At 42.5% G+C, this 14928-nt stretch overlaps 1 protein-coding gene across 5 annotated transcripts in view; it reads right to left on the bottom strand.

Annotated features, from left to right (window-relative positions):
- The window catches only part of inpp5e (inositol polyphosphate-5-phosphatase E), a 51166-nt gene that overhangs the window by 6912 nt on the left and 29326 nt on the right, over positions 1–14928 (bottom strand). For all 5 annotated transcript variants that reach the window (XM_084309064.1, XM_084309065.1, XM_084309061.1 and 2 more), the window contains 4 exons: positions 6338–6445; positions 4493–4654; positions 3664–3779; positions 3006–3142 (listed from right to left, as the gene is read on the bottom strand). In XM_084309064.1, the coding sequence (XP_084165190.1) occupies positions 3006–3142; positions 3664–3779; positions 4493–4654; positions 6338–6445 (523 nt within the window). The remainder of the gene's footprint in view (positions 1–3005; positions 3143–3663; positions 3780–4492; positions 4655–6337; positions 6446–14928) is intronic.

Genomic DNA, 14928 nt, shown 5'->3' with positions numbered 1-14928 from the left:
AAAATGGCATCCAATGTAATAAAAAAAGTCAACCAACGAACTCGATTCTTGTACCGGATCTCCTCTCTGGTAAACAAGAATACCCTGAAGACTCTGGCAGGAGCACTCATTCAGGGGTACTACGACTATGCTTGCACCTCATGGTACCAAAGCACCTCAAAGGCGCTAAAAACAAAATGACAAACATCTCAAAACAAACTGGTCAGACTACTGCTTGACCTTACTCCTAGAACCCACCTCACCCCTGCCCACTTTGACAACCTAGGATGGCTTAGAGTAGACGACAGAGTACAGCAACTTGCAATGGGCCTGGTCTACAAGATACACTACACGACCAAGGTACCCATGTACATGTCAAAATACTTCCCAAAGGTCAGTGAATACCACGATCACAACACCAGAGGGAGCTCCACAAATCATGTTAAACCCAGATTCGGCTCAAATAAGGGACTAAACACGTTTCGCAATTATGCCACATCAATGTGGAACGCCCTACCCAAAGCTGTAAAGGAATGTGGATCACTACCCACCTTCAAAACCTCTCTCAAGGGACACCTACGGGAGACTGCAATTCAAAACTGGCCCCTGTAAATATCCTAACCCAACCCCCTCCAATGTACAGTCATTTACCTAGTATGGTTTTTTCAATAGTCCAATGTACAATTTTGTTTGTTTGTACAGTGTCTCCCCCCCCCCCCCCCCCCCCTCAATGTACAGTTTTGCTTGTTTATACAGTGTGTCTCCCCCCCCCCCCCCAACCACCTCCAATGTAAATTACCCAGTATGGTTGTCAATATCCCAATGTACCCAACCCCCCCCACCCAACCTCCTCCAATGTACAGTTTCTACGTCAAATGTATATACTCCCTTTTCTTGACTCTTCTGTATCACAAACAGTACTGTATTTGCAAATCTGGTATGTCATAAATGTATAGATGTAGCAGTACTGACTATCTGTATGTCATGTATGTCATATATGTCCTGATGAATTGAAAATGGGGGACCCTGATGTAAACAAGACGAAAGTCTTTCTCTGGTCTGCATCCCCTTAACAATTGTGTGTATTGAGCTGTACTGTATTGTACCCATTCTGCAATCTGTTAATAAAGTTTTCAATCAATCAATCAATCTCCCTGGTCTCAGTACTGAGGCTGAGGGAACTCACTTGTCTCTCCCTGGTCTCAGTACTGAGGCTGAGGGAAGTCACTTGTCTCTCCCTGGTCTCACTACTGAGGCTGAGGGAACTCACTTGTCTCTCCCTGGTCTCAGTACTGAGGCTGAGGGAACTCACTTGTCTCTCCCTGGTCTCAGTACTGAGGCTGAGGGAACTCACTTGTCTCTCCCTGGTCTCAGTACTGAGGCTGAGGGAACTCACTTGTCTCTCCCTGGTCTCAGTACTGAGCAGTGATGCCACAGATTACTTGTAAAAGTAATCCGATTACTGATTACTGATTACTCCTTTAAAAAGTAATCCAAGTTACTTTACTGATTACTTGATTATCAGAGTAACTTAGTTACTTTGAAAGTAACTAGGTTACGAAGTCGTTGTCGTTCCCCCAACAGTTTTTTTAAAACGCTTTATTGAAAGTGCATAAATTGTTTTTAACTTGTTTCTCTGCACATAACGTAAATTGTTAAACTAGTGCTTCAGCTTCTGTACCATCAAGTATGGTAAAGCAACAGTCTATGATGCTCACAGCATTAGAGCAGCCAGCCAGTGGTTTTACAAAACCAGTGTATCCATTCACATCTAACAAATGCAGGCTGAACTATTCAATTATATCAACTGTAACTATTAAATTGTTTTTATAAATGTCTCTCTATAAACATACAATCAGTCTCTCTTTAACATGTAAATTAACTGTAAATCTGGCAAATAAGAGCTTTTGCTCTGCCACCATCAAATATACATTAATCAATAGGGAAAGAAACAATCTCTCTCTTTTGCTGTTTGGCTGGCCTCCGAGTCCTCCTGTACCTACTAGTCGAAGCGTCGTAGTGTTGTGATTCCAGATGCTTTCAATGCAACTGGATGTGCTGTTTTTAGCGGTAGACAGTATTTACGTTTAGGTCGCTTTCACATATAGTTTTGGTGGACTCGGTGCGGTTCTGGGGGTGAAGTTGCAACATTGTTGCATTCTTCATTTGGTTCGCCTGCTTTCACACAGAGGCGGACCGAGACCTTCTGAACAATGTCACCCGGTCGAAAAGGGCGCGTGTCTATTGGACAGTGGAAATGTGTGTGTGGCTGCTGCGATCCCGTGTGTGCGCGCGCGCGTGTGTGTGTGTCTGTGTGTGTACTGCGGAGCCCTTCAAATCAGCGGAGCCGAGTTTTGACATGGCATTGATCCATTGTTCTATTGAAGCACATTACCACCATCCTCTCGCTAAACAACTTGTAGACCACGGTGTTTTTATGAGTGCCCACAAGTAGCTGTTTTAATAATATAATAAGCCGCGCGCCTCGGTAATAATAATAAGCCGCGTTTTTTCTTCCTGTAAGCGTTTTGGGGTGGAATTCTCAGACGAATGCAACGGAGCCCTGCTGTCACAGGATTGGCGCATATGTCACATGACGTGCTGTGAAGACCCGCCCTACTCTGCCTCTGATTCGCAGACTGTGGATGGGGAATGTGATTGGGCCAAAGCAGAGTCACTCACAGACAGAGAGTCCAGTCACGCCGCTGCGGCGGGACACATTCTTGTGTAACCCTTTCACTGCCACACCACGTCACTCCCAAATAAGAAAAACAGCTCAAAAATGTATTTTTGACTGTCGAAAACGAAATAAAATACTGCATTCCGCCTGCATTATGAATTTATGATGAGATAGTAACGAAATAGTAATGCACAGCCACTTGGACATGTAACTGCAATCAGATTACTGGCTTTTAAAGATTAACGTGTTAGATTACTATTTTCGGGGGAAAGTAATCAGATTACAATAACGCGTTACTTAGTAACGCGTTACCGGCATCACTGGTACTGAGGCTGAGGGAACTCACTTGTCTCTCCCTGGTCTCAGTTTGACCTGGAACACGCCGATGACGGGCCGGTGGTCTGATGTCTTGATGTTGGAGCAGCTGCTGTATTTTAACACCCTGATGTCGTCCACAACCCTGTTCCTGAACAAGATCCTGTCCTGGAGACACAAGCAGGAAGTTGGTTTACAAAAGGGCTGGGAAAGATATGGGAAAAGATTTATGTATCACAATATTCAGAAGGATCGCCCCCCAATATTGATATACATCACAATACCTGCTAGGGTCAGGTTTCAGATGACATTCTCAAATATTTCAGAAATTATTTTGTGAAAAATCTGACTTAATATTTGTATTAAATATTGATTATCAATGTTACAGGGTCAATTTGAATCAGGGTGAAAAATAAACACCAGCCACTAGACAAAATGCTGGTGAATTCCATCAGTAGCTGGTATGTTAGCTTATTCTACTAGGCAAATAATACTGATTCTAAAATTCAGTTTGGTTGGTCGAGTTATGCGTCTGGTGAGTTTATGAATCACTGGCCACATTCTTTGTGGATCCCTCCCTTGGTTTCCTGACCCTGTTGGAATGTGCAGACGCAGTTGGTTTCCCACATTCATATTGACGCATCACAGCAAATCAATGGTTTAACTTTATACCTCTAGAAGTCCCTTACTGTGTATGAGGGCGTTCTCTGTTTGGAAGTCGTGTCATACACATCGCAGCCAACGTCAAACTTGTACGTGGGGAGAAAGTGAATGGGTGCCTCCTGGAAGCCTTTGAAGATGGAACCTACAGAAAAAGAAACACATAAGCAGGATAAAATCCTTCATTCAAGCAGCCCATTTCCCTATTTCACCACCGGACTCTTGTATACACCCACCCCTACCTCATTGGACCTCAGCTTAACCCCAACCGTGACCTCAGTTGGCCTTCTCAGTTGGCCTTCTCTTACAGAAAGACGCAACAAACACTGGTATTTATTTATTTTTAAAGCCCTTATTGGTAAACAACCTGTTTATATCTCTTCACTGTTAGATTGGAATATTGGAACCTATTCAACTCGATCAAATGACTGGATGGTTCTTAGGGTCCCTCAAGTTTGTTCTGATCTAGGGAAGTCAGCTTTTTCCTTTGATGCCTCAAACTCATGGAATGTCCTCCAACTCTCTGAAGTTGGAGGTTCTCCCTTCCCTTGGTATGTTTAAACGTATGATTTCAGACCATTGTGTGACTACCTGTAACTGTTTTAGCTGATCTTTTTAAATTATTTTAAACGTTTTTAATTTTTACTCTGGTGTTTAATTTTCTGTGAATATTGTTTGTATTGTGTACCGTTTACATTTTGTACAATCGTCGTTTCTGTAAATGAGGGAAACCTCAGAAGCTTACGATTTTAAATAAAGGTTGAAATGAAAATGAAAAAAGTATATAAAATACATGGTGATTATGGTGCTCCTCGCTCTCTACAATATGAGCGTGATGGTGATCCTCTCTCTACGTACCGTCCTTCATCTCCCTGCACAGCTGGTCGTGCTGCAGCAGGGGGTCCATGTCCGCGCCCTGCGTCCGACTCATGATGGCCTCCACCCCGCTCCGCTCCTTACTCAGCCGGAAGTTGAAGTCTCCGAACCAGAACACCTCGTCGAACCGCGTGGTGACGTCAGCTGAAACAATGAATAACACTTTACTATGCCTTATGGTCAATTAATCATTCATCTGTCAGCTTGGTCTTAGCCTTGAACATTTTTACACATTGGTCCATGAAATCAACTAATCTAATCTAACTCTAATCTAATCTAATCTAAGTCAACTAAGAATGTCTTTAGTCGATGACAGCCCTGATTGACAGACGCATACAGTTTATAAATATATCCCAGGATTTCTCAGCCTCGGAGTCGGACCCTCTGATAAGCAACTCTTTCATCAAACATGGCTGCCTGTAACCATTGGTAACAATTTTTTTAAGAAAAGACCTCATTTCTGTGCAGTAGGTAAAACACTGGAATACTGTTCCACTGTGACTTGTTTACTTGGTAGAGCGGTCGTCTGGTAATTGGAAGGTTCCCGGTTCGATTCCAGCTCCTCTCGGCAGCATGTCGAAGTGTCCTTGAGCAAGACACTTAACCCCTAACTGCTCCCAACAAACAGGTTGGCACCTTGCATGGTTGCCTCAACCGACGGTGTGTGAATTAGGGATGGGACTTTCTAGCAAAAGTGCTATTCGAATATTCGTGTTTCATAATATCGAATATTCATGTGTGCCCCCCCCCCCCCCCCCCCCCCCAAAAAAAACTCACCATCGTAGCCTATAACAGCATTGCATTGGCCTATCAACCGGCTTTAATAAACAAACAGAAACAGTAGCATGTGCATCTTTTTGATCAATTAGGCTATGAAAATTAGGCTGCCTCTAAATATAAAAAGGAATTAAATAAGAATGTTTGCTTAAAAAATAAATATATATATATATATATATATATATATATATATATATATATATATATATATATATATATATATATATATATATATATATATATATATATATATATATATATTGTAGGAGCCATTATGATGGTGGCATATTATTTTATTATTTGTAATATTATTATTGGTATTATTATTGGCATTACCTGGTGGCGGGTTTTAGATTTGACAGCACTGGTTAGGTATTTAGGGTCACAGGTGCAGTAATCAACTAGGACACAGGTAGTGAGGAGCACACCGTTCTTACCAGTAGCTCAGTAACAGAAGCTCAGCAGCCAGAAGCAGAAAGAAATACCAAATAAATATAGAATACCATATAATTCCTACAGAACCCACACTGACAATAAATTGACTGTACAACTGCAACTTCAACAATAAACACCCCTAAACCTGGAATCACGACTGGACATCCATCATTGCTGTGTCTACTGCGTAAGATCACTCCCTACCATACCTGTGAAGTAACGGGCAAGAGAAAACAGGACATTGGAAATTAAAATTTGCCGTTACACATATATATATTATAGATTTATTTTTTTTTATTTTTTTTTACAAAACAAATATTCGATTGTAAAAAAAATTAAATCGATCTTAATAACAGAAACGACTATTCGAATTTTCGAATATTCGGTCCCATCCCTAGTCTGAATGTGTGAATGTGAGGCATTGGTTGGATAAAAGCGCTATATAAATGCAGTCCATTTACCATTTGTCTACAAGATCCAGTGATAAGACACAAATTTATTACATTTGTGTTAATATATTTCTCATATCACACACTATAGTAACTGTTGTGAAAGCCATGCAGCTGCCTATAAATAAGGCTTCACGCCACCAGTAGCTTGCGATGTAAGACTTACAGGCGGTGGAGCGGTAGGGGTTGGTGTCGGGGAGACCTTTAGGAAGAGCTAGGGCTTCAATGATCTTGTTGTAGTCTAGAATCCTTTCGTAAACTTTGGCATCTCCGGCTAGAAGCAGAACAAAATAATCATATAATCAATGGTCATTAAAACTGTAAGATTGCAGGGAGGCATAAAATTGGTGATGGTTAGGAAATAGGGATGTCGAGAAGAATCAATGGAATCAAATCAAATCATTGTTCGATTGAATCATAACATTCCTAATAGCAAAATCCCTCGGCTAGGATGCTGAACATATTCCCTGTGTAGACCACACTAAAGACTGATTCATGCTAGTAGGGTGCTGAACATCTTCCCTGTGTAGACCACACTAAAGACTGATTCATGCTAGTAGGGTGCTGAACGTCTTCCCTGTGTAGACCACACTAAAGACTGATTCATGCTAGTAGGGTGCGGAACGTTCCCTGTGTAGACCACACTAAAGACTGATTCATGCTAGTAGGGTGCTGAACGTTCCCCGTGTAGACCACACTAAAGACTGATTCATGCTAGTAGGGTGCTGAATGTTCCCTGTGTAGACCACACTAAAGACTGATTCATGCTAGTAGGATGCTGAACGTTCCCTGTGTAGACCACACTAAAGACTGATTCATGCTAGTAGGGTGCTGAACGTTCCCTGTGTAGACCACACTAAAGACTGATTCATGCTAGTAGGGTGCTGAACGTTCCCTGTGGGGCTGAACGTTCCCTGTGTAGACCACACTAAAGACTGATTCATGCTAGTAGGATAAACGTTCCCTGTGTAGACCACACTAAAGACTGATTCATGCTAGTAGGATGATGAACGTTCCCTGTGTAGACCACACTAAAGACTGATTCATGCTAGTAGGGTGATGAACGTTCCCTGTGTAGACCACACTAAAGACTGATTCATGCTAGTAGGATGATGAACGTTCCCTGTGTAGACCACACTAAAGACTGATTCATGCTAGTAGGGTGATGAACGTTCCCTGTGTAGACCACACTAAAGACTGATTCATTGTAGTAGGATGATGAACGTTCCCTGTGTAGACCACACTAAAGACTGATTCATGCTAGTAGGATGATGAACGTTCCCTGTGTAGACCACACTAAAGACTGATTCATGCTAGTAGGGTGGGCTGTCGCGGTATGACATTTTCGCACCGTGGTTGTGTGTGTGGCTAATCACCGCGGGATGCGGTGGTACCGCACTTCTATTACATTTTTTTTTAATTATTTTTTAATTTTTTATTATTATTATTTTTATTTATTTTTTATACCTGTATATATGTTTGTATTATTAAGACATGAGAGTTTACCCGCGATCGTGATTAGAAAAAAATTCTAAGGTCGTAGGAGTCCCAAAACTATTTTAAACATGTTTGATAATAGGCCCATCAGTATACTTCCTGTCATATCCAAAGTTGCAGAGAAGTGGGTGTTGAATCTCATGACTAAACATCTCGACTTGGGCCCCACCCCACTTAACCCAATGCAATTTGGATTCCGTGCCCTTCACTCAACAGAGTCAGCCAACTGTCTGTTTGTTGAAAAGGTCAAGAGTGCACTAGATAGCAACAAGTATGTTGGTGCTGTCTTCTTAGACCTTAGCAAGGCTTACGACTGTGTCAACCATAATATCCTCCTAACCAAACTAACTCACTTCAACTTCTCAGCACAATAGAGTGGTTTAGATCCTACTTATCAAACCGAAAACAATGTGTCACGTTCAATGGCGCCAAGTCCCCATATCTAGACAACCCTGTAGGTGTCCCTCAGGGATCAATCCTTGGGCCCCTGCTATTCTCCCTGTATATCAATGACCTGCCAAATGTGTGTCCCGAACTCAATGTACAGATGTATGCAGGGCTCTACAGTGCGACCATATTGCTCGCATATGCCCCTAAAAATATGTGCGTGCAAACATGCAAAATCAAGTACTCGCACGGCGTGCGAGTGGGGCCAGCGAGTGCAGAGTACAGCCTCTCATTCGTCCTTTTTTTTCTCCGCTGCGAGAATCGTTAAAAAACTACAAGTCCCACAGTTCACAGCCGCATAAACGTTCCAATCACAGTAGTTTCCTGTGGTCACGCGACTGGAAACCGAAAGTAATGATCAGCGGCTGCGTCACTGTCTGAGTCAAACAATAATACAGCCATGTCGAAGCCCATTCATTTTTATTTTGCGCGAAAGATACCGGAGAATGAGAAGTCAGGCGAGGCAGCTCATGTTACAGAGGTGATGGTTAACGTTAACGTTAACCAAGATACTGACGCTAGCCAGCACGCTAGCGAAGTTGGCCAAGCTAGCGAGGCTACACCCACTGTAGCACCCAATGTAGCCACTGTAGCTAGCGAAGCTACACCCACTGGAGCCGGAGGGAAGACATACAAATTTAATGTGAATTGGCTAAACATTTCCCCATGGCTAGAGTTAGAAAACAATGTCATGTTTTGTAAATATTGCAAAGTAGGATCGATGCATTGCGATGCATTGTTACACCCCTACAACTGGCCCACTGTGTATGTGTGTACAGATAACTTGGCTAGCGTTATCAACCGCAGAGGTGGGCAATGGGTCCAGCTGTAGCGCCGGACGGCCAGAGTGCAAGCGGTGTGGCAATAGGGTCCAGCTGCAGCGCCGGACGGCCAGAGTGCAACGGTGTGACGTCGTAATTGGCAGAATCGACTGTCAATCAATGGTCTACCTGACACGCAAACTACTGTACTGGAGGTGTACAGTATTTCAATAGGCAACCCTGAAAGGATTATTTTTCTAAAAGAGCAACACTAGCTCCCCCCTCTACTGATGGCCCTGGTTGTAAAGCCAGTGTCTCCTTTTTGTTCAATATCACTGCCTTTCTTATTAGGCCTAGTTGTTGGCTACAACTTTGCCATAGTAGGCATTAATCACGTAATTAATAGTTCAAATGTCTGTCCCATTCCCGTTTGCACACGCAGATGATACACGCACACAGTGGGCCAGTGACTTTGGTGGTATGTGCTATTGCACAGATGTGTCCCGTTTGCACATGCACGCACAGTACAAATATAAATGTATTTTTGAAAAAAAAAAAAAAAAACTCTGTTACTTGACATATTTTCACTGTGCTCCTAAATATTTTTGGGTGCTCCTAAATTTCTTTGTGTGCTCCTAAATTTTTTCATTTAGGAGCACCTGTGCCCCTAGTGAAAAAGGTTAGCGTAGAGCCCTGGTATGCCGATGACGCAGTCATCTACACACAGGGCAAGGACATAGAGTTGATTACATCTAGGCTCACATGCGCACTAGACAAGGTACAATGCTGGCTAAACAGCACCTGTCTCCTACTTAATGCCAAAAACACTGTGTGCATGTTCTTTAGCAAGCGTCCAGAATCTTGGACTCAACCTGACCTTTAAGAAAAAAGAAAGTGAGGAACACCATCAACTTCAACATTTCCAACTTCAACCAAATACATCCCTCCCTAACACTTGAAGCCGCAAAGACATACCTACACTGTATGGTCTTCTCCCACATTGAATATTGCCTTCTAAACTGGTCATTTACTGGGGCCACAGCCATGAAACCCATAGAACTCTACAACAGAGCATTGAAGGTATATGACAGGAAACAGTACTCATACCACCACTGTAAAATCCTGGATAAGCATCAAATTTAAAATTTTGAAAACCTCAGACGTTATAAAAGTTCCTGTTTTGTATATAAATGCCTGCACAGATTAGCCCCTCCCCCTCTCAAGGAGTTTATCCACAAGAAAAGGAACACTGGATTAGCCACTAGGTCAAACACCAGAGGGGATTGTGAGGTCCATTTTAGAAAGACCGCCTTCAGCAAAAATGTTCTATCGATAAAGGGAAGTGGAACATGGAACAGCCTTCCGGTCCCCTTAACACTTTCAGTGCCCAGCAGGGGGCGCACATTTAGTGCTTGAATCCCCACCATCCACTTCAATGTTAGCATTAATATCGCCTAATCTATGTTTTAAATTATGGCTATGTGTCTAATCTGCCCATCGCTTATCAATGACTCATTTTCCAGTCAACATTGTCAAAGCGGATTGTTTTTTTATCGGTTCATTTCCGTTTTATAGCATTTTGAAAAGCCCTCGTTTTCAAGGGGGAAAAAAGAATCCATGATAAACGCCCTGTACTGTAATATTCTAGAACGTTGTAATTTTTCGGCCTATTTATGAATCGTTTTCAAATAAACGCTAGATTATCGATAGTATAATATGTGTATGTATGCACGCTGGTGCCACAAGCTGAAAATCGATTCTCTTAGTTCCTGATCGCTCGCACAGTCAAACAGCCATATCACATATAGGGGAAAAGCTTATATCTCCGGGAAAACAGGTCTGATTATCCTAAGACTGGTAAAATAGATTCCTTACCTGAGATCAGATGGTATCCAAATGGATTATTCCAATTCCTGATCGCCATTCCAAAAATCTATCCTTTTATTGATCCAACGCGTATACTGTAAAACACATATTACACGCTGTGCTGAGGGTCCACAATGAATCTGATCGGCTCCGGTTACATGCGTGAGAAGTAAAATGTGGATTCCGGATTTTTTTTTTCTCATCCATTTTCATTGAGTCCAATCCAAAAGGGTGCATTACCATCTGGGAGACGATAGGGGGCGCTTTTTTCACATCTGAGCGCCTGGTGGGGCAGGTTTACCAACGGTAGACTCGGTTGATGAAATATGAATTCAGATCGCTAATAAAAAAAAATAAAACAAGAATTCTCGTGATGGGCATTCAGGGGGAGGGCTGATAACCCGAGAAATCTCGTGATGGGCATTCAAAGTGTTAAGGGAATGTACCACCCTGTCCACCTTTAGGGGCCAACTCAGGAAATGGCTGTTAGACAGCCAAATATGCACTCATTAGGGATGTTAGTGATGTTGTACTGACTGAATGTCATGTTAGTGTGGTCATGTCAGTGATGTCAGTTTTTATGAATGAACGTTGTAAGGTCCGTTTTGTGTTTGTTTTATGTTAGGACTACGGGTGGAAATTAGCCCTGTGCTATTCCCGGCATATTTACGTCTTTATCATGCTGTGATGTTATGCATACACTCATGTAAATGATGTTCATTAATTTGCATTGTCCTTAATAATAAACAAACAAATCCATTTGTCCCTCAACGTTCTGAAATGTGATAACAGTAGATTAGGGTGTTGCCTGCTCCTTTAACACATTCGGGACGGGCCACGTATATATCCGTGTTTCGAATCCATGCTTAACACTTTGCATGCCACGCCCGAGATTTCTCGGGTTTACCCCCTGCGGGTTGAATGCCCACTCACGAGAATTCTCGTATTTTCTCTTTTTTTTTGGGTTCTGAAATTATATTTCATCAACCGTGTCTACCGTTGGAAATTCAGCTACCTCAGGCGCTCAGATGTGAAAAAAGCGCCCCCTATCGTCTCCCAGGTGGTAATTCACCCTTTTGGATTGAACTCAATGAAAATTTATGAGAAAAAAAAACCGCACTCCACATTTTACTTCTCACTCACGCAGCCGGCATCTACCAGCTTCATGCTGGACTCTCAGAGCAGCGGGTAATATGTGTTTTACTGTATACACGGTGAATCAATAAAAAGATCGATTTTTTCGAATGGCGATCAGGAATTGGAATAATCCATTTGGATACCATCTGATCTCAGGTAAGGAATCTATGTTACAAGTCTAAGGATAATCAGACCCGTTTTCACAGATATATAAGCTTTTATGTGATTATGTGATATGGCTGTTTGACTATGCGCGCCGTCAGGAAATAGGAGAAACGATTTTCAGCGCGCGCCACGAGCGTGCATGCGTACACATACACTATCGATAATCTAGCGTTTATTTGAAAACGATTCATAAATAGGCCGAACAATGACAACGTTCTAGAATATTCCAGTAAAAGGCGATTATCATGGAAACCTTTTTTCTCTGTGAAAACGAGGGGTTTTCTAAATGCTATGAAACGGAAATGAACCGATAAAAAAACAATCTGCTTCGACAATGTTGACTGGAAATAGGTCATTGATAATGCGACGGGCAGATTAGACACATAGCCATAATTTTAAACATAGATTAGGCGATATTAACGTTAACATTGAAGTGGCCTTGGGCATTCAAGGGACTAATAAGGAATTAAACTTGGGCAGTCAAAGTGTTAAAGGACCGAAGCACGGATATATCTGTGGGAAGTTGTTATTGCTTTTATTCCATTTTAATAACCTATTCAAGGTCGCAGAGCGGCACTGCAGATTTACCCTATTCTTTGAATTCGAGAAGGTGCAATACTGGCCAGATCCTCTTAGGGGCGCTATCGCGATAATGCAGTGTTCCCTGTGGCTGAAGGGAGCAATCTTTCTTTTTACCTTTTTTTTTGTTTCCAGTAGCAGGATTCTATATGTGTAGCATGTACCTTGGATTATGTTTTGCATCGCAGATTTCACCATGCAATAAGGGGATTTATCATCAGCCAATGGACATATCGATCTACCAGATGGCGATCGATAACGGGGAAATGCTCCGGGACATCCCACCGGACCACGGTAAGATCTTTTTCGCGTAAAGTACATGCCGATCGGGCCTTGTTTTGATAGCCTTCCAGGCGTTCGGCCTATGAGGCTAATGAGGCTAACGCGGTTATTGGTAATCAATAATCAGAAACGACGTCCCCCGCCCCCCCCCCCCCCTTTCATGCATACATGCGTGAGGATCGTACCGATCATATGCAGTTTGAGTTTTAACTGGAGCGTATCTATAACCGAAATGCCATTGGATTTAACGTTATTAGCCATTAGCCCTGTATCTCGGCTTCCAGGAAATATACTAGACCAAATCCGGTATAACGCTTATATTCACGGCGCTATAAAATGAGAACCTATTGTTGAAAATCTTTTTTCTTTAAGCCATTTTGAAGGGACGGTTTATGGACTCAATTGACAATGAGAATGGACAGATAGCAATATTATAAAGTATAGATTTATCTGTACAAACAGCCCCACGTTTGTTTACATTCCCCGGTCCTCTTGAGATTAATTAGACTCATCCCAGTGGCCGCGATTGTGTTAAGAGCGATGCGTTGTGGGATATATGCCCTTCTCCTTACTTAAAACTAACATTATTTGAGCGAACATTTAACGTTAATATAACACTATTTTAACATTAGTGAATGTGAATGCACATACATAGCTAGTTAAATATCACAACTTGTGTCATCATTGTTCATCATTGGGGGAAACTAAGTGCTGCCTCTCCGCCACTCAGGACCACGCCAACGTAGCTAGCGCTAGCCTATACAGTGGCTAACGTCTGGACCACGGCAGAGAGGCAGCACCCAATCTGCGTGTAACGTTAATCACTAACATGAAGAATAGAGAGCTGTAAAAAGGAAATAAACACCCAGTCCTTGAGAGAACGGTTTCCTGTCACCACCTTACAGAGGGAATTACCCCGAAGTCCGGCTAGTTCAAGCATGTTACATGACCGGCACTTCGGCCCTAGAGTGTACTCCCCTGTACTCTACTGCGGTTCAGATTAATACAGGGAAAGGTAAACATTGGGGGCTCGAGTCCGGGATATGAAAATAAATCCTGATTTCATCTGTGAGTTGTAAACTATGGAAACGTGAAGTTAGCTCACACTACTGGAAAACGGACGCCTCGTCATTAAATGAAGTTAAAAATGATGACGCCCCTTTTATTTTACCTGCGGTTGTCACGGTTGTCTATTCTACATCCCGCGGGTCACTTGACACACCGCGTGATTGCGGTGATGCGGTTATCGCGACAGCCCTAGGTGCTGGACAGACAAGAAGGTGTCGCTCCACATTTATCATTTATGCTTTGGTGAAGGTTTTTGTCATCTATGGTAACAAAAGACAACAAGCTCCTAACTGTTTTGTGTTTTACTTGCTCTGCCAATCCTTCTTCTGTCCTCTCCCTATAGCCTATACAAATGCTAGCTATAGCCAAAACCAAAATGAAACCACAAGTACACGCAGGGCATGGCAATGCTGTGCAACAATATTTTACACTTGTCCGCAACATACCAACATTTCTGTCGAGCACCCCAGCGTAAATCAACCTTAACCCTTTCAGTGCCACGGACGACATATCTCGTTTTATTAGCCCCCCCACTGAGTGCCCACGACGACAAATATCGTTTTATTAGCGATCTGAAATCATATTTCATCAACGAGTCTCCCGTTGGTACAGCAGCCCCTACAGGAGCTCAGAATGGAAAAAAGCGCCCCCTATCGTCTATCCCTGTGTAACTGCAGGTCAGTCGCTTAGACTGACCTGGGATCTGTAGATATGTAGAGGCGGAGCCAGCTGGCTCCTTGTGCTGGCAAGAAGTCTGATCAACATGGAAGTCATCGCGGGACAGGAATCAGCCTGGAATATATATTCACAGCAGCCAATAAGCAATCAATAAGCGTGATCGATATTTGGAATGGCGATCAGGAATTGGAATAATCTTTTTGGAGAACATCTGATCTGAGGTAAGGAATCTATTTTACCAGTCTTGGGATAATCAGAGTTGTATTCGCTGAGATCT

Source organism: Notolepis coatsorum (assembly GCF_963971535.1).
Source record: "Notolepis coatsorum genome assembly, chromosome: 2".
Lineage (NCBI taxonomy): Eukaryota > Metazoa > Chordata > Actinopteri > Aulopiformes > Paralepididae > Notolepis > Notolepis coatsorum.
Note: the sequence above shows the minus strand (reverse complement) of the source record. Positions and strands in the feature narration are given on the sequence as shown.